Raw genomic sequence first — 18,618 nt, forward strand, 5'->3', positions numbered from 1 at the left:
CAAAGACTTTAGATGAACAGATGCAGGAACTGGGTATGTCCAGTTTAAGGAAGGGAAGGACTAAGGGGTAACATGATCGCAGTCTTCCAATAGTTGAGGGGCAATGACAGAGGGTGGGGGGGGGGTGTCAATCTATGCTCCAAAGCACCTGAAGATAAGTCAAGAAGCAATGGAAGAGAGATCCAAGCTAGAATTAAGGAGAAATTTGCTGATGGTAAGAACATTCGACCAGTGGAACAACTTGCCTCCAGAAGCTGTGAATGCTCCAACACTGGAAGTTTTTAAGAAGATGTTGGAGAACCATTTGACTGGATGGTGTGTAAGGTCTCCTACTTGAGCAGGGTGATTTACTAGAAGACCACCAAGGTCCCTCCCAACTTTGTTATTATTGTGACTATTGTTAGATATTACTTTTTGTTTTCACTCTGGGCGAAAGCAAAGTCAGTTCTGTTTTAGAATTAAAATGTAAATATTTATTTTACTTTTGGTGTGCTTTTAAACTATGTCACCATCAGGGAAGGGAGCAACTGGTAATCGCATAACCTCAGGGTGCCCCCCCTCCCCTGTAAATACAGGTTGGTTGCCAAACACCCTAATTTTGATCACATGACCCTGAGGAGGCTGTAATGGTCATAAGTGTGAAGACTGGTCATAAGTCACTTTTTTTCAGAGCCATTTGAACAGTTGCTAAATTAATAGTTGTAAGTTGAAGACTACCCATATTAGAGCCCATCTCAAGCAAAGTAGTTTAGACTTCAAGCAAAGATAATTTCATGATGGGCTCTACCTACCTAGTGCGGCTGACAAAATGTTCCCAGTTGTTGCAGTTTAAAAAACACAGTGGATGGCTTTCATATATCCAAGTCCATTGTGACTTATTCCACAAATAAGTGTCTTCTTTGTGTTTCTTTGACACAAAGGGGAAAAAAAGGCTTCCTTTTCAATCTTACATACCCAGAGAATGCCAACCTCCGAAATTCCAAGACCCTTTTCTCAAAATGAAATCATTCAAAGCACCAGAGTGTTGCCGCAAATCTATTTCTTAGAGGTTTTATGCCCCAGAAAAAGCCGCCCGGTGTTTTTTCGCAACCCAAAACTCGCTCTGACCACATCTCAGGGTATTGCTGCAAACAAACGTTCTTGCCCTGAATAAATATTGCAAAAAGAGATTTTTTGTGACCCTCTCCTTATTTTGCCGTACAGAGACAGGCAAAGGGAGTGGAAGGGGATGTCGAGCTGGGGTTTCATTGTGTGCTTCTGCCTCTCTGGGGCACCTTCATCAATAGGTCAATAGGCTGCCTTCATCCCCGCCCGGTCCCTCTGGCGCAGAATGGTCACCCAGTTCCAAGGTCAGCAGGAGGGCAGCCTTTTGTCTCCGGCCCCTGAAAGGTTTTAGAGCAAAAGGCTGGCTTTTAAAAGGTTCCCAAAGGTGGGGAAGCAAGAGAGAGGATGGAGTTTGGCAAACATTTGCAAGATTTCAACCATATTTTGCATTCCTGGTTTTCTGTCTCTTCCGATCGTAGTGGAGGAATAATTTTGATCACAATGAGGAACTGAGTAGAATATTCGCACACCCACGTAAAATTTCTACTATTTGGAAAGTCCTATGGTGAAAAACGTATGGCCAATTTCGCAGTTTTGGTGTGCATTTAACAGCAAGGGACGGCAAACGATACCCTGGTCTTAGGGCAGGGGTGTCCAAACTTGGGAACTTTTAAGACTTGTGGACTTCAACTCCCAGAATTCCCCAGCCAGCATGGCTGGCTGGGGAATTCTGAGAGTTGAAGTCCACAAGTCTTAAAGTTCCCAAGTTTGGACACCCCTGTCTTAGGGAATCCCAGTTCCCCACCACGCGATTCACTTAACAACTGCAGTGACTCATTTCACAACCACCTTGCTTAGCAATGGAAATTCCGACCCCAGTAAAGTCTGCAAGAGTAGATGGGAAGTTTTTAAAAACAGTGAAAAAACCAATCTCCTGCATTGTTTTGTGTGCAAATGTCACAGTAGCCTGTCCAAGGTGCTTTCCATTTTGTCCCCAAGAAGAGTGAGGGAAAAAGCTTTGTTCCAACTTTGCCCAGCTGGGGAGTCTGGTGTGAAAAAGAGGAGGAGGGGGGGAAATAGAAAGAATGTGGCAAGTGGGCTAGAAAGAGGGCAGTTAATTAACTCTGGCTTGCAAAACCAGCAGGCATCCTTCTTCACGCTTTTGCACAATAATCTTTCCAATGCAAAATGCTGATTGTCTCCCCCGCCCCAACCAATTACCAGAGTTTTTGTATGCAAGCCCTCAAGAAAAAGCAATTCCCTCCCCCCTGACTTTGTTTTAATCACACAACAATCCTGTGGGGTAGGCTAGGCTGTGAGATTTCGGCATTCAGAGCCTTCAAACGTGGTTTGTTTAGTTTAGTGGGGTATGTAAACCCAGTCTGGATTTTGTAAATGCTCCTCCTTGTCTATCAAGCCAGCAGGTCCTGCTTCACTAGAGGCAGGTCCGTATTTCAGGTTACCTGTGAAATTTGCTCATCCTTGTTTGTCCAATCAGCCACGGTAGTAAGACATAAGGAAGCAAATCCTATTAAACCCTAGTTTCCACTTGTCATGAAGATCAAGCGTGGCAGGTGGAAGTTAGCCTGGGTGTGTCATGTCAGCATTTGCAAAGGGCTGGGAAACCACATTTGCTTTTAAAGATGCCATCAGGTGGAAAGTTGGAGGGGTTTGCATCCAATGCATGTTATGTGGCTACCCTGCATTTCAATCCTGTAGTAGAATAAAAGAGGCATTTTTCAAACTTGGCTACTTGAAGAACAGTGGACTTCAATCCCTCAGCCAGCAAAAAGCCTGGAAGAAAGTCCTCCTGGAGTCCCAAAGGTGCTTCTTCAAGAGGAGACTGGATTTTCTGGTTTTCCCTTGAAGACGTTTTGCTTCTCATCCAAGAAACTTCTTCAACTCTGACTGGATGGTGGGGAAGAAGCTTCTGGGATGAGAAGGGAAACGTCTTCAAGGGAAAACAAAGAAAGTCCAGTTGCCCCTTGAAAAAGCACCTTTGGATGACTGAGAATGTCCAGATGTCCTCCTGGAGGGTTTTTTTTACCCCCACCCACTCACCCATTTCTTGTGTTTGCAGTCTGCTTGTCATGGCCGCCCTCGGCCAGGAGGGGGAGCCCTTCCGCAGCTCGAGAAACGCCGTTGCTTTGCAGCACAAAAAGCCCGCACGTTTTAAACGCGCCGAGTTTCCCTTGACACGTGTTTGCACGCCCAACATGTGTGGCACCAGACACCACGGGACTTCATTACTTTTCATTTGTATGTAAAGGGGCGCGTGGTTTTGTGTTTTGTTTTTCAAAGCAACGAAACAACTACCGTTATATTTTAAATACATCATTTAAATTCCCGGCTGATTGGAGCGCGTTTGAAAGCAGTCCGACACCAAATGGATTAAAGAAAATTTAACAAGAGGAACCTTTGCGCATGCTCAGTTGCTTCGAGGCCTTATGGGGCACCTACTTCCTTTTCGATGCGGCTGCGCGGAAGCGCCGCTTCAACCCTTCCCGGAAAGCGAAAGCAAATGCGCACGCGCGACTCTCCTTCCACACGCGAGATAGGATGTTGGCCTCATCCCAACCGTCGCGCGGCCTTCTACGCACGCGCCTCGTTGACCGTCCCTCCCGCTGCCTTTTGGGGGCGTTTCCTTCTTTCCCTTTCCCCTAGGCGCATGCGCAGCGACGGCATCCGCCAGGGGAGGGAAAGAGGGAGGGCGACGTGCGAAGTGACGTAAGACGCCGGTAGCGCGGCCGACGCTCTCTCGCTCGCTCGCTGGCGGCGCGCCGTACGTCCCTTGCGTGCTGGCGTCAGGCTCCGCGGCGCAGCGTCGCCTTCCTGCTGCCCCTCCGAATGAAAGGGAGCGGGCGAGCGGCGGAGGTCCCGGTCGGCTTCTGAGCGGCGCTTCCCGCGAGTTCCCCGGTTGCGCCGGCCTCCTCGGCCTTAGCCGCCCGGTGAGTCCCACGCCCAGACGCCACCCCGGGAGGTTGCTATGGAAACCGTCCCCCTCCCCCCTTTCCCTGGGGGGCAGGGGTCCGAGAGGGATGGGCCGCCGCTTCCGGGGAGCTCCGACCCGCCCAGCCCCGCGGGGAGGCCAGCCCAGCCCTCCTGCTGCTGGGGTAGAGGGGTCCCCGCAGGCCCCGGGGAGAGGGCCGGGGGTGGGGAGCCCGATCCTGCCCAGGAGGCTTCTCAGGAGGATAGGGGGCCCTGCCTCCAAGGGGAGGGGGCTGAGGAGCCCTGGGCAGGGGGCTTCCAGGCCAAGCTCGGGGGAAGAGACCTACCGCGTGGTGGGGTGGGGGCTCTGCTGTGTCCTGGCTGGCACTTTCCCTCGACTCTCCCATCTGCCACAGGGAGACCCACCGGCCCACCTGAGATGCTGCAGGGTTGCCCCAAGGGCCCAGCTCTGCCAATGGGCCTTTTCCTGGCATCCCCACCTTAGGAGGCCATCCTGTGTCCGTGGTCTCCTCCAGGCTGCCTCCCCCACACCCGGCCTCCCTGGGGGCTCCTTTGCAGGGGGGGGGGGTGTCGGAGGCAGCCTGGAGGAGAGGACGGACACAGGATGGCCTCCTAAGGTGGGGATGCCAGGAAAAGGCCCATTGGCAGAGCTGGGCCCTTGGGGCAACCCTGCAGCAGCTGCAGCTTCTCAGGTGAGCCGGTGGGGTCTCCCTGTGGCAGATCTAATGGGAAACACCAGCTTTGCCCAGCCCAGCTGGATGCAGGGCATTCCCTACAGTGCTCCCCCCTGAACTGGAGCCTCCCCTGCTGAAGGGGTGCCAGTGGCTTTGGTGGAGGCGGAATGCTGTTTCTAAATCCATTGTTTACTACTACGGCCCCCTCCCATGTCTTATGTCGCTCCTAAACTCTGTAATTGAAGGGCTCAAAGGGACTCAAAGCCTTTGCTCCCATGGTGCTTCTACCCCGCTTCCCACCTTTGCAGGGGGTGGTCCCTGGAGTCTGGCCAGCGTGGCCTTATTCTCATCTCATGGAGGCCAAGGGGAGCTTTGCATTCTTAGTTGAGTGTATTGCCTTCCGACTGCAAAAGAACCACGGAAGGCGTTGGGCTCTCAAAGATTGTGCCCAAACCCACAAGAGACCCAAGTTCTCTCCTTTGATTTAATGTCTGGGTGGCTGTAGGAAATTGGGGCAAGGGGTGAAATAATGTTATGCGCAGGCTCTGTGGGCTGATCGAGATGCCCTTTGAATAACGTGCCAACTTGGCATTCGACTTCTGAGGCTTGTCCTCCATTGCTGGTTAATTCAAGAAATGAGCCTGCTAATCATTTGAGGTCTTTTGCACTGCCACCTGTACACCTGCATAGGTGTGAAAGTATGTACCAGTATTTAATGTTTTTTTCACACGGTTAACCATGTGTCCAACATCATATTTTGAGGGGGGGGATTGGCTTTGTCATTACCTGTGTTCTGCAAGTTTTTAAGGCTAACGTGATGCCGTGGGGACCTGTCTTTTCTACCTTCTAACTGCAGTGAATGGTCGAGAATCTGAATAATCGAGAGACCTGAAAGAGATTTTAAGGGTGAGAAGACAAAACTAGCCATGTAGAGGAACAGATTTTACAGTGTTTATTTATAGAGTGAACAATATTATTTTTAGCTATTTGCTCTATATTTCTGAAATGAGGTTGGTACAGTGTATCTATTGTGGCAAAAGTTCCACAGTTACAACTGTGGTTGCAAATCCAAGAAACCCATATTTGAAAGCTTGCCTATAAGTCAATACCTTGGATTTCCTCCAGGTATTTGGTCTTCTTGAGATCTAGGAAGCGTGAATCTCTTGGAAAAGGGACATGCTAAGGCTTGACTGGCAGCTCAGACGTAGCCAGCATGTGGACCAGCTCTTGAATTTCCCTCCTTGCCCTCAGCTTAGGTGACATCACTGCTGCCCTCCCTCCTTTGGGGCTGAATAAAGCCGGCTGCTGTGGAGCTGTCTTTTTAGGACCATTCTCTCCCCCCTCCTTTGCTTTTGGAACCATCCATTTCGGAAAGCAGTGGAGGCTACCCGAAGGGCATACCATGCAGCTGATATTTTTTGGGGGGGAGAGGGGAACCAAGCTTGCCTTCTTATGAGGAAGCCTCTTGCACCAAAGATAGTCTTGCTTCCCTAGACAGCCCTGTTTTTCCAAAGCTAAAGTTAGAAGGATGTCCTCAGCTTAGTGGCCCTATGGAAGGCCCCGGTCTAGTATGTCTTTAGCTGGGTGCTGAGTGGTGCTGTGCGTGAGAAGGTAAGGCTTGGGTTTGTGTGCGAAATATTTCTGGAATTCATGTCACATTAATATGCATCTCACAGTGATGGTGAGGCTGTGTTGCCACAGTGAAGAAAACATTGCTAAGCTTTTTTTTCATTAAACCACTGTTAGCTTAGAACTTGTCAAATGAGCTTTCAGTACCAAAACCACAAATGCATATCTGGATTATTATTATTTTATCAGAATGTATTCATGTTCTGCTCTCTGGAACCCTTCTAATATATTGGGCTATGACCCAAATCATTCACAAAACAGGTTTGGGAAAGAACACGGAGAACCTGGTGCCAGTAAACTAGGGCTGTGTAGAGTTATTTTAAAAACATGAATCTCTGTTCAAGACAAAACAAGTACCCTTGTTACCAAGACCAGAGCCATGCACTGGCTTCCTCGACCTAAGGCTCTTTCAGGGCATGGAATTATGTGCCATCAAAGAGCATTATTGTGGGGAGGGTCGCCCAGAAAACTGAATGAAGCCACCAGCAGCTAGCAGCCATATTGGATGTGTCTGGATCCAGAATCAGATACTCATCGTTGGGACATCGCTATATGGAATGATTTTGTTTTGATTTTTTTTCCTGTTTGGGGGAGAAATTTTCCACTAATTTTTATTCCTTTAAAAATGTTTGTAACATGGCAGTAAGCCAACTTTCTCTTGTATATAAATTGACTACTTACGGCTCTATCTTTGAATGCAAAGATAATGTCCATATTCAGTACATTCGTTCTCAGATTCCCGCTTTCTAGAATTTGGATACAATGGGCACTTTCAGACATTCCGAAAAGAAGAAAACTTTAAAATAAGGATGGACAGCTTTGTTCCCATAGCCCAAAGATCGTGACATCTCATCTCCTGCGCTGCAGTTGTAGTCTTTGCAGGCTGTCTTTGGAGAATTATTGTTTTTCACTGAGTCACAGTTTTTTTCCCCTTGTAGAATGCACTTTTGGAAGCAAGCAGGTCTGTTAGAGGAGTCACACCTCTTCCTATTTCCCTTTGGGTGCTTAATGAGAAAGCTGGCTTTGATGAGGGATACTGAGGAGCTTCCATGCACTTCAGTAAATAAAAGTAACATTTCTGTTGGTTGTTTTTCCTAGCTTTTAGCCAGAATTCAAGCCATTTTTTAAAAACCATGTCGGGTACCGTTGGGCAGAAGAAGGGCCCCAGGAGGCAGCGCAAGTGTGGCTTCTGCCGATCCAACAAAGAAGATGAATGTGGGCAGCTGTTGCTCTCTGAAAACCAGAAGGTGGCAGCCCATCATAAATGTATGGTGAGTCCCACGAGTGAGGGGGGGCCAGTGCAGGTGGTTGCAGAGGAGGAAAGAGGTGTACAATTCTTCCTTGCCTCTTTCTTCTCCCAGAAGCCTCTGTGGTTGCCTTTAGCATGTGATTTAGCCTAGCTGGTGTTCATGTGACTTTAACCTCTGCCGAGCTGTTATGTCTGATTCCTGAGCTAACGTCTGCCTTAGCCCTAGGAGGACCAGACTGCCCATTGTGTCCGTTACATTGAAGCATGAGAGGCAATTTCAGAAAGATGGCCTTGCTAGTCTCATATGCTTTTGCGACGGTGACAAAGATTTTCCTGCACTGGGCTCACCTAAGATGGATTGAATATATTCCAACCTGCAAGAGCACAACAAGGTTCTAAGTAACGTTTTTCTGTATGTCTAGCTTTTCTCGTCTGCTCTGGTGTCTTCACACACTGATAATGAGAGTCTTGGAGGTTTTTCCATTGAAGATGTACAGAAAGAAATGAAAAGAGGCACAAAACTGGTAAGTTAGCATTGCTGGTAGTAATAGAACTTAAACATGGGATGTTCATTGTTAAAATCTTGTCTTGGTACAAACCTGTACCACGCAATAAAACTGTAAGAACTATATGGGTGTAGAGATCCAGTCATGTGGAAGAAATGGATATTTAAGTTATTCTTCTGTTTAGAAGTAGCTCTGTAGTTGCTTTTCAAAGAATTGGGTGTATTGTATTATGATATGGTAGCAGAAGTCATCAGATATTCTGAAAAGGATAGACTGTTTTAAATTTTTATTTGCTGCCAATTTGTACCTGGAGCTCTGGGTAGTTTAGAGCATTTTATGAGAGATGTTTCAAGCTGTGCCCAGGGAGGTGCTAGCTTTAGCTCTTCTCCTAAGTTGCTCCACCAAAAAGGCACGATTAAAGCTTGATGTTAAATATGTCTGTGATGGAGCTCCAAATTACAACCCCTTGAAGATCTATGAATGTGGGGCAGACCGTGGACAAAGGCAATCATGAAAGTAATAGGGTCCAGGCCATGTGAGATTTTACACAATTTATCAGCAGACTAGTTAAATCCCCCCCCCCATTGCCACTAATATAATATTCAAATCAGATAAGCAGTGGACCAATCTTGCAGTTGTCATATCTGCAGAACGTTTAATATATACTCACCTGTGGGGAGACATTGCAGGTGAAATGCCTGATGAACACATGAAGCTATGTGGTCTTGCTGCCTAGGAACCCTGAGTAACAGTGGCTTTTTAAGATTGTGGACCAGAAGTTGAGATTCCTCTGAGCAGAGATGCCAGCAGATAAATGTGCGACCTTGTGCACACAAACGTTGTCCTTTGTCAAAAAAGTTCAAGCCCTTAGACAGAGAATATTTGCTTTGTTTTGGGCCCCACAGTCAGTCTCTTCTGGTAGATGCAGTACAATTTTGGCTCTATCAAAATCAGTGGTGGCATCGCCGTTTATTCCAGTGAAGTGGGAGCTACTATTCTCATCTCAGTGGAAGAGACCTTGAGAATTGGAGACAGTGATTTGGGTTATCAGCCCATTCAAAATGAATCCGGAGATGGAAGAAGCTTAGAAATCCCGGCTTGTGGTTCTTGGCCAGTTAGTTCCCAGAAGGTTAAATTGTGCCAGATGTCCAGTGTGGTTATCTCCCAGATACTAGGTAGAAGGTCAGCTGTGGAATGTTTTTGCCCGGCTTCTGAAGATGCTCTTCCACTTTTCATTTTGGGGCTGTAACTGGAGCCCTGCCTGCTCTCATTTTAAAATAGCAGTTAAAGGGCAGGCCGGGTTATCTCGCCCCGTCTCTGTTGCTGTTCACCGGAAGAACAGAAGCCCTAATGGGGTCGTTATCCTTTTTCTTTCAGAAGTGCTCCCTATGCCATTGCCCAGGGGCAACCATTGGCTGTGATGTAAAAACCTGCCACAAGACGTATCACTATTATTGTGCATTGCATGATCAAGCACAAATCCGAGAGAAACCTTCGCAGGGCATATATATGTGAGTATGTCTCATGAAATTGAAGGGATCCAGCACTTTTTTTTAAATGGTTGCCATCTTAGCTAAAGCCCCAGAATAGTTAAATAACTTGGTTTTTCTCTTGTGTTCTGTTCCTAGGATATTATGTCGAAAACACAAGAAAGCACCACACAATTCTGAAGGTAAAGCTATACACAGTTTGTGATGGTTCTTAGCTCTCTGGATCAAACACTCTGGTTTTTTCCCCTCCCTGAAAAGTGTCAAGAGTGGTCATGAAAACAAGCATTGTCTTTGAATCAGTTTAAAATTCCTTTCTAGAGAGTTCTTCCCCAAACCGTATGCCCTTCAGATACACTCAGCTAGGGTTCCTATAATCCCCAGCAACTGAATGGATTGGGAGGGATGGGAATTGTAGTCAACCCATTTTAAGAGCAATGGGTTGTGTAGGAGTGCTTGCAAGGTATGTTGATAGATGAAAGATGAATTGGGTTGCTTTGGCAATTTTTTAATTTTTGGCTCAGATGCAATTCAGGAAGTGAGCAGAGAGAGGGATATAGGAATTAATAGCCCACCTCTAAATCAGGATGGATATAATAAAAGATTTGGTTTGATAGTTGTAACCTTCTTCCTAGCAGCCTTTGGTCTTTTTAATGGTGAAATGGAGCTGCTATTTTGAGATGGGGCCCCAGAATTTCTAGGGTGTCTACAGAATTGGATCACAAGTCAAACCGTTCAAGTTGCTTGTCTCTGTGTTTTACCCTTTTCCCCTCCAGCAGATTTAGAAGAAGGACTAAATGAACATGATCTGGATCCGTCTCCTCCCAAAAAAAGGGGGCGCAAAGGAAGGCCCAGAAAGACAAGCCTTAAAGGGCAGTCGGAAGATGCTCGGTCAACCTCTTCGCACGGCACAGATGACGTAGAAAGCGGTTCTTATGTAAGGAGTTTGTGTGTTAAAATCCCTTCAAAGAAGTACCAGGCTTTCTCTCTCAGTTGCCTTCTCTGGAAACCGTATTTGTTTTTCTGGCATATTATATGTCTTTTTCTTTCAGAGAGACAGATCACCCCACAGAAGCAGCCCCAATGATACAAAACCTAAATGTGGATTCTGTCATGCAGGTGAAGAAGAAAATGAAGCTAGAGGGAAGCTTCATATATTCAATGCCAAAAAGGCAGCAGCACATTACAAGTGCATGGTGAGAAATAGAATGTTGTCTTCCCTTTTTCTGGTTCACTGGGTAGTCCTAAATCAAACCTGGGCACTTTAAGACCTGTGGACTTCAACTCCCAGAGTTACTCAGCCAGCAGTTTCCAAAATATTTCATCTGTCCTTGTTAGGCTCCGTCATTCTTACACTAACCTTGAATTAGAACATTATGATTCTAACTCTTTTTTTAAAATTGTAATTTTAAAAGATGGCTTAGTGTTACGCGTTTGTCTGATTCGGTAGCAAGCAGGGAATAGGTAAGCCATTAGGCTTTTTGAGCACAGGGGATTCAGCGCCTGACTGTCAGACCAAAGGAGATTGGGAGGCACTCAAGAAATGGGCCCTCCAGTCTTGCATAGCATCTGGGTGGCTTCCCCTCCGGGTCCCTTTCCCTAGTCAAGCCTTCTGGCCCCAGAGCTTCCCTAGTTTTTGCCTGAAGCCAAGTTTCAGCTGTGCTTCTGAAGCCTTGTGTCTCTTTTTCTTCCCAGCTGTTCTCTTCTGGTACTGTGCAACTGACAACAACTTCCAGGGCAGAGTTTGGTGATTTTGATATTAAAACTGTACTTCAAGAAATCAAACGCGGAAAAAGAATGGTATGCCCTTTCAGTTTGAAACTTGATGTTACACCTCTGTTTTGTCTCATGCAAAGATCTGAGGGATGCCCGTAGGAGTCCCTTTTCCCTTTTTTCTCACGGTGAGCACATGACCAGAATGGCCCAGTTACAGTGGCGGCTAGGCAGAGGTTTTAGTCTTGCTGTTATGCCTGTGCTGGCCTATAACCTTCAGCTTGGAGGAAAGGCTCAGCCTTTCCACCTCCTCATTCTCTTGTTATTTCTCTCTTCGTGACAGAAGTGTACCCTCTGTAGTCAGTCTGGCGCTACGATTGGATGTGAAATTAAAGCTTGTATCAAGACTTACCATTACCATTGTGGAGTGCAGGACAAAGCAAAATACATTGAAAACATGTCACGGGGCATTTACAAGTAAGTGAGTTGTATCTCTCTCTGTGCATTTGATTCTGGGCAGCTACATTATTCTTTCTAAAAAAAAATCTGTAAACCTAGGACATTGGTAAAAACTAATGGTGTACTGAATCAGCTGAAGGAGTTCTAAATCAAGAAGTATATTCAGGTCAAGGCCTGGAAAGCATACTTGCTGGAGATTGCCTTACATTTGTTTAGATTGGTTAGGAAGCATGGGCTGCTCTAGGATTGACATAGGACATGAGACAACATGTTTGTAGAAGACTGTGCTGCATTTTTGTGACTGTTCCTGAGTTCATCATGTGGCTTTTAATGCAATAATATCAGTGTTTCCTCCTTTCAAGCTGTTAACTGAACCTTTCCTAGGTAGCTGATGTTGAGAATTGGGGCTTATGTATAGCAGATGCCTCATCTAAGTAGAAGTTGAATAAACTGCCATTACTTGATGTGCTAACCCAAGTTACCTAGCAGCCTGGTGCATGAAATCCAGGCCAGGGAGTGCCTTGGCTAAGATTACAGGCTGCCAGGTCAGCCCCTTGGTTAAACTGCCATAACAACCCTTTCTCAAATTTTCTCCAGGCTTTATTGTAAAAACCATAGTGGAAATGACGAACGAGATGAAGAGGATGAGGAACGAGAAAGTAAAAGCCGTGCAAAGTCGGTAGCTGATCACAGTGCAATTCCTCAGCAGCAGCTCAATGGAAATTAGGTATGAAGTTGTCACCTGCCAGTCCTCCTCCTGAGTTACCACTGTACAATTGGTGTAGTTGTTGTTAGTGGTAAGACATTTTAAGCCGAGCATATGCCAATAAGTGGTTTTTGGTTTTGTTTTATTTTTTATTTTTTTAAAAAAACTGGAGCCCCTTGGCCCAAACCTGGGGAGATTTCTCAAATTCATCTAACTCTAAAGAAGACTCCACTCATCGGTCAATAAATATTGCTGTTACGTTTGATCATGCTTTTATTCTCGACTATTTTAAAATTTATCTTTTCCTCATCATCTATTAAATAGGTTTCAAGTGACTGAGTTAAACTGGGAATGAATAAGACATCCATAACTACTAACCTTTTTTAATGCTTAGTAACTTTTTCCTATCCTTGAACTGCCAGAAACGTTCACGTGTATGATGAGCCTTCAGCAGTTGTTGTTTCACGTGTCAATATTATGTAGGTAATCTGCAGTGCCTGGAGAAACACAATATCAATGAGATGTAAATTATGCCATGTCAACACTGTGGCAGATGATGTAATAGTAAATTCTCTTCCTGGACCTGGAATTAAATTTCTCAGATTTGGAAAACATTCAGTGGCTTTGTGAACACAGCGACCGTCAGAAGTTTTTACTTACAAATTGGATGTGCCTGTTTCAATAGCACGGCTGTAGAATGTGTGCATTTTACGTTTATCCTTCCCATGCAAATTACAGAAGCAGACCAGAAGGCAATGAACTGATCCCTTTTGCAAAATGGCCAATGGCCAAGCTGGAGTTCTCAGCTCCAGGCACCTGCTTTGAGTCTTTGGTGTGGCTCTTTTGGGAGGACTCTACTGCCCGGAGACCGCTCCGGCCACTGCTGACTGTAAGGTGTGAGATTAGAGAGTTATACCAAAAGGCTGTGATGGTTCTTTCTTTCTTTCCAATCTCCTTTTATTTGAACCCTGTGGCTGGAGTAACTGAAAACAAGGTGTTGTCTTCTGGGAGTGTTCAGTGGTGGCCCATTTCTCTTGGATTTCCAAGTTACTGCTTAATGCTCACTTTGGAATTCAATCCCCTCTATTGGACATCATACCTCAAGTGCTCTGTGCTGTGTAGAACACAAGTCTTTTCCAAATGTGTGTGTGTGTGTGTGTAATACACACACACACACACACACACACACAGACAGATCCTGTATGCTGTAAGAAGAATGAAATAAGACACCGAGTCTTGTCTTTTTGTTTTTGAGGTAAGAGGTCAGTAATTATTTTGTGTCTTGTGACCACTATATGAGAATGTTTTGATATTTCATCAAAGTTTACTGGCAGATCAGTGAGTGCTATTAACCTGCAAGGATGGCTGAAATTATGTTAAGTCTTAACATCCCAGTTTTGACATCATAGAATCCTGATATTTCTTGTAATTGCTTCAGATGTTTTGGTTGAACCTATTCTAAAAACAAAGTTAAAGTTGTTAGCAAACTGCCAATTTCACTCTTCAGATATTTTTCTTATCCCTCAAATGTCAGTTCAAGGCAGCAGATTGGAACAGGCTGAAAGTTGGATGAAAAGCTGAGAACTTTTCACTTGCAGTTGATACTGCAAAAAAAACCTCTGTGATATCTTTGTTTATGAAGTCTTGTTTATTTTTTTTATTTTTAACCTTTTGTCTGCTTTTTTTTTTAAAAAATGCATTTCATTGTCTTGAGGGACTCATCTATTGTGTATAGAACCTCTAAGGCTCTCAAGTTGGAATTTAATCCATTTGGGTTTGAAAACTTCCTGGAAGAATGCAGTTTAGTAGGAAAGTTGTGTATAAAAATAAATCTGTTAATTGCTCTTATGCCATTGACCAATTTTTTTTTATTTTGTAATGTAACTTTCAAAATTAAAGGCGCCACTTGTACTGAAATAGATTTTTTAGCAGGCTGTGCAGTTTTTCAAAAGAATGAGTTGTGTTGTGGTCTTTAAATGTGTAAAGATTTTGCATTTCTTTCACAGGATCTCAGTACCCTCTTTCATTTTTATTTCTCAGACATCTATACTTTGTTCTTTGATTCACCTACTTAAAAAGCCACACTGGGAGTTCCCTTTTCCATTCCATTTATTTAAAAGGACTAATCGGTAGAACATTCTTTCTCTTCTGGATTTGAAGACCATGAACGCTCATTGTAACTTCCTGTTTAATTCTGATATGCACGAGAAAAGCTGACAGCTATGGAAACTCTGCCTTGTGGACTTAGTTAAAAATGGGATGATGTTATACATGCCATTTCAATGGGAAATTCTGTTTCCAGTCTTATTTCAATCTGCAGTAGCTTTCCACACAGCAAAGTTCATAAAAGGGTAAAGTGTTGAAATGATCAGATTCCATAATTTGCCTGAAATAATATTAGAATTTCATCACTGATGTTTTGCTTTTAAAACAAAAATGGCCTTTCACAATAAAAGGTGTAACTCTGCTTTCTGTGTTCCTCTGAGTAGACCAAAGTTGCCAGAACTAAAGGCACAATACATCCTAACAGTTGTAAGGGTCGTCTTTTGAGTCTGCTCAATAGCCTTTTGGTTTTCTGGGACTGGCAAAATTGGTTACATGCAAATGCTGTCATTTTTAATGCCATAGAGAACACAGTTTCCCTTCCAACTCACTGCTAGCAAATCTTTGCTGAGGGTGCAGTGGGGGAGCACTCATACATAAATAACTTAAAGAGAAAAAGATGCAATGAAAATATCAATATCGATCATTTGCAGCTATATGTAAAACCTTTTAAGTAAATTCTGTTGGATTCAGAAGAGGTCCTGTTTCAGTTCATTGCCCGTTGTATTATTATTTTTTTGCTTGCTTGCTTGCAGGGAATTTTCTACAGGCATCTTTTGACAGCATGCTGTATATTCAGCCATGTTATACTCATCAAGCCCTGCTGCAGATGTAAATCTGCTTTTGTACTTCCCTGGACTGGGGTCACAGCAACTGAGTTGGAACATAGCTTCTCCTAAGCAACACTTTTGCTTCTAGGACAAAAGAGCCCTACAGAAAAATGGAACTTAGTCTACTGTACCCGCTCCACAGACTATTATTTCCCACCAAGTCTTCAATACTATTGTAAATATTCATTTGTATAGTGTTATCAGTGTGTGTGTTCCTTAGGAGCATAAAAAAATCGTCCCTGCTTCTAAAAAGTTTATTGTCTAAAATTTATCTCTAAGAGGCAACAGATGAAGAGGAAGTATGTGAGGTAGAAGTCCCTGCTCATAAGGCATGTACGGTAATCTTGTGCTCACTTGAAATATGCCATCCTAAACATGGCAAGATTTATTTCTGACCCAATGATAGTGTTGTACTTGTTTCAGAAATACCTGTATTTCTCTTAAAAAGCTCTTTAGTTCTGCTTTTGTTGCATTTTTTAAAAAAACTGGATTAGAACTAATCCAGGTTTTATTTTAAATGCAGTCATGGGCATATAAAGAAAAGTGGATTTTGGGGGTTTCAGACAAAGTCTGACTTTTGCCTTCATTCTGCTGGAAAAACAATGATCTTTTGAAAATATATGTGTCGTCATGCTCCAAACAATTCCTTATTTCTTTGAATTATCAGCCACATTAGAACAAGGGTTTGCTCTTGAAACATAAGATATGTTCTATTCCATACTGTATGGAGCCTGTCATTTTTATTCTTTAGAAGACACAGAAGCAATGATGATAACTACAAGTTTATTACATTTCAGATCTCTCCAAAAGCAAATTTATATAGGCAGAGAACAAAGAGAGAGCAGATAACAATGAAGATAAGACCTAGAACAGATAGTTGCCAAAACATATTAGGAAATAAAAGTAATGATCCAGCACATCTGGTAACAATGATGCAAGTATCAATGAGTAATTTGAAGGATATCACCACTTTATTTAATGTAGGCATCTGGAAGAGAACTTTGGGTAAATATAATACATATTCGTCCATGTACGGCTGCAAAGAGAGGTAGAAGTCTGCCTCTTTAGATCCCGCAGTCATTTGTTTAGCAATCTCAGGGCAAGCAAACTCTGCAAATTTAAACGTAGAAGGATGGTAGGATTCATCCTCCTGTTGACTAACGGCTTTGAATTACCAATGCAACCATTGGAACCAGAAACACAGATAATATTTAACAAGACCTTCTTGCCTTACCTGCTGAACAAAGGACAGAGTCCTCGATCAATGGGTTTGGCAGCCCACAGGTGTTCTCCCAAGTGGGTGCAAATTAGCACACGCCAAGAGAACCATAGCAACACACACGCAAGCTGTACCAACGGTTTCTGCATGAATAAAGCAAAAGGCAGTATAAGCAACAGGTCAAATGTCTTTCATAAAGAAAAGCAATTGAACACTTTTTTTTGTTAATTAAAAAAAATGACACTATTCCCAGGCATCCGCCATTCAGAAGAACAGCACAAATATTTTTTGAAAAAAAGTCCTATCTTTGGAAGGATTTTTTTGTGCTTCGGTCTACCAATTTCATAGCCCTCTATTCACCTAGACCATAGTCTACCTTCGGAACAAACTAATATACAGATGAAATGGATTTTTAATTCTTAACAGCTCTGAGATCTTCCAGCAGGGTTTCCTAGTCGGGACCCTGAGACTGGCAAAGGGGAAGAGACAGCAAACCTAGCCAGGTTGGCCTGGTGGTTAAGGCACCAGGCTAGAAAACGAGGCTGTGAGTTCAAGTCCTGCCTTAGCCATGAAAGCTAAGCCATCTGGGTGACCTTAGGCCAGCCCCCCCCCCTCAGCCCACCTCACAGGGTTGTTGTGAAAAAAATAGGAAGAGGAAGGTTCCGAATATGTCCACTACCTTGAGTTATTTGTAAGGGATTCAAATAAAAATAAATCCCTATCTTCAGAGACACATTTTTCCAATCCTTTAAAAAAAAACTGAAAGCATTTCAAACCTTCAAAACCATGGGGAAGAATTAAACATCCTGGCCTATATGAAAAAGGGAAAAGGAGGCTGCCTATATTTCATTATTGTTAAGGGACATTTTTTACCCAAACACGGATTCAGCGTAACCAGGTTTAGGGAAAGGGTCGGCCAGAGACATCTAGTCAGCTGGGGTCTAGATTTCATTTCTCATTTATAATTTATAATAATCGTTATTTATTTTTTATTATTCATATCATCTATACAGTACTATGCAAAAGTTTTAGGCAGGTGTGAAAAAATACGGTAAACCAATAATGCTTTCAAAAATGGAAGTGGTAAACATTTATAAACAAACAAAATGCAGTGAATGAACAAAAGAGAAATCTAAATCAAATCAATATTTGGTGTGACACCCCACCCCCCTTTGCCTTCAAAACAGCAGCAATTCTTCTAGGTACACTTGCACAGTTTTTGAAGGAACTCGGCTGGTAGGTTGTTCCAAACATCTTGGAGAACTAACCACAGATCTTCTGTGGATGTAGCCTTTCTCACATTCTTCTGTCTCTTCATGTAATCCCAGACACACTCGATGATGTTGAGATCAGGGCTCTGTGGGGGCCATGCCATCACTTCCAGTACTTGTTCTTCTTCTTTACGCTGAAGATAGTTCTGAATGACTTTGGCTGTATGCTTGGGCTCCTTGTCCTGCTGCAGAATAAATTTGGGGCCAATCATACGCCTCCCTGATGGTATTGCATGATGGATAAGTACCTGCCTGTATTTCTCAGCATTGAGAACACCATTAATCCTGACCAAATCTCCAACTCCATTTGCAGAAATGCAGCCTCAAACGTTCAAGGAACCTCCACTGTGCTTCACTCTTGCCTGCAGACATTCATTACTGTATCGCTCTCCAGCCCTTCGACAAACAAACTGCCTTCTGCTACAGCCAAATATTTCACATTTTGACTCATTCAGTCCAGAGCACCTGCTGCCATTTTTCTGCACCGAAGTTCCTATGTTTTCGTGCATACTTTAGTCGCTTGGCCTTGTTCCCACATCAGAGGTATGGCCTTTTGGCTGCAACTCTTCCATGAAGACCACTTCTGGCCAGACTTCTCCGGACTGGGTCCCAATGGTTTCTGCCAGTTCTGAGCTGATGGCACTGCTGGACATCTTCCAATTTCGAAGGGCAATAAGCTTGATGTGTCTTTCATCTGCTCCACTAAGTTTCCTTGGCCGACCACTGCGTCTACGATCCTCAACGTTGCCCGTTTCTTTGTGCTTCTTCAAAAGAGCTTG

The 18,618-nt window shown here is 44.0% G+C and overlaps 2 protein-coding genes across 6 annotated transcripts in view; both read left to right on the top strand.

Annotated features, from left to right (window-relative positions):
• The window catches only part of LOC309397665 (integrator complex subunit 6-like), a 322,886-nt gene that overhangs the window by 212,612 nt on the left and 91,656 nt on the right, over nt 1-18,618 (top strand). The window lies entirely within an intron of this gene.
• PHF6 (PHD finger protein 6) lies at nt 3,748-17,154 on the top strand. 5 transcript variants are annotated; one of them, XM_081964182.1, is made up of 11 exons: nt 3,748-3,992; nt 7,395-7,567; nt 7,968-8,069; nt 9,429-9,562; nt 9,680-9,723; nt 10,315-10,475; nt 10,591-10,734; nt 11,234-11,338; nt 11,595-11,728; nt 12,308-12,437; nt 14,457-15,259. In XM_081964182.1, the coding sequence occupies exons 2-10, from the start codon at nt 7,430-7,432 to the stop codon at nt 12,435-12,437; spliced, it is 1,092 nt and encodes a 363-aa protein (XP_081820308.1). In that variant the 5' UTR covers nt 3,748-3,992; nt 7,395-7,429; the 3' UTR covers nt 14,457-15,259. The 5 variants fall into 5 exon arrangements, with proteins under 5 accessions (XP_081820308.1, XP_081820309.1, XP_081820310.1 ...); XM_081964183.1 differs by lacking the exon at nt 14,457-15,259 and adding an exon at nt 5,524-5,573 and having other exon boundaries at nt 12,308-14,337; XM_081964181.1 differs by lacking the exon at nt 14,457-15,259 and adding an exon at nt 15,275-17,154 and having other exon boundaries at nt 3,749-3,992.

This window comes from Natrix helvetica (genome assembly GCF_964273705.1).
Source record: "Natrix helvetica genome assembly, chromosome: 11".
Classification (NCBI taxonomy): domain Eukaryota; kingdom Metazoa; phylum Chordata; class Lepidosauria; order Squamata; family Natricidae; genus Natrix; species Natrix helvetica.

Coding starts and splice junctions, on each gene's coding strand:
- PHF6 (XM_081964182.1), top strand. CDS start 7,430: ATGTCGGGTACCGTTGGGCAGAAGAAGGGCCCCAGGAGGCAGCGCAAG. Junction 10,476..10,590: donor ACGTAGAAAGCGGTTCTTAT/GTAAGGAGTTTG, acceptor TTTTTCTTTCAG/AGAGACAGATCACCCCACAG. Junction 11,339..11,594: donor TCAAACGCGGAAAAAGAATG/GTATGCCCTTTC, acceptor TCTTCGTGACAG/AAGTGTACCCTCTGTAGTCA.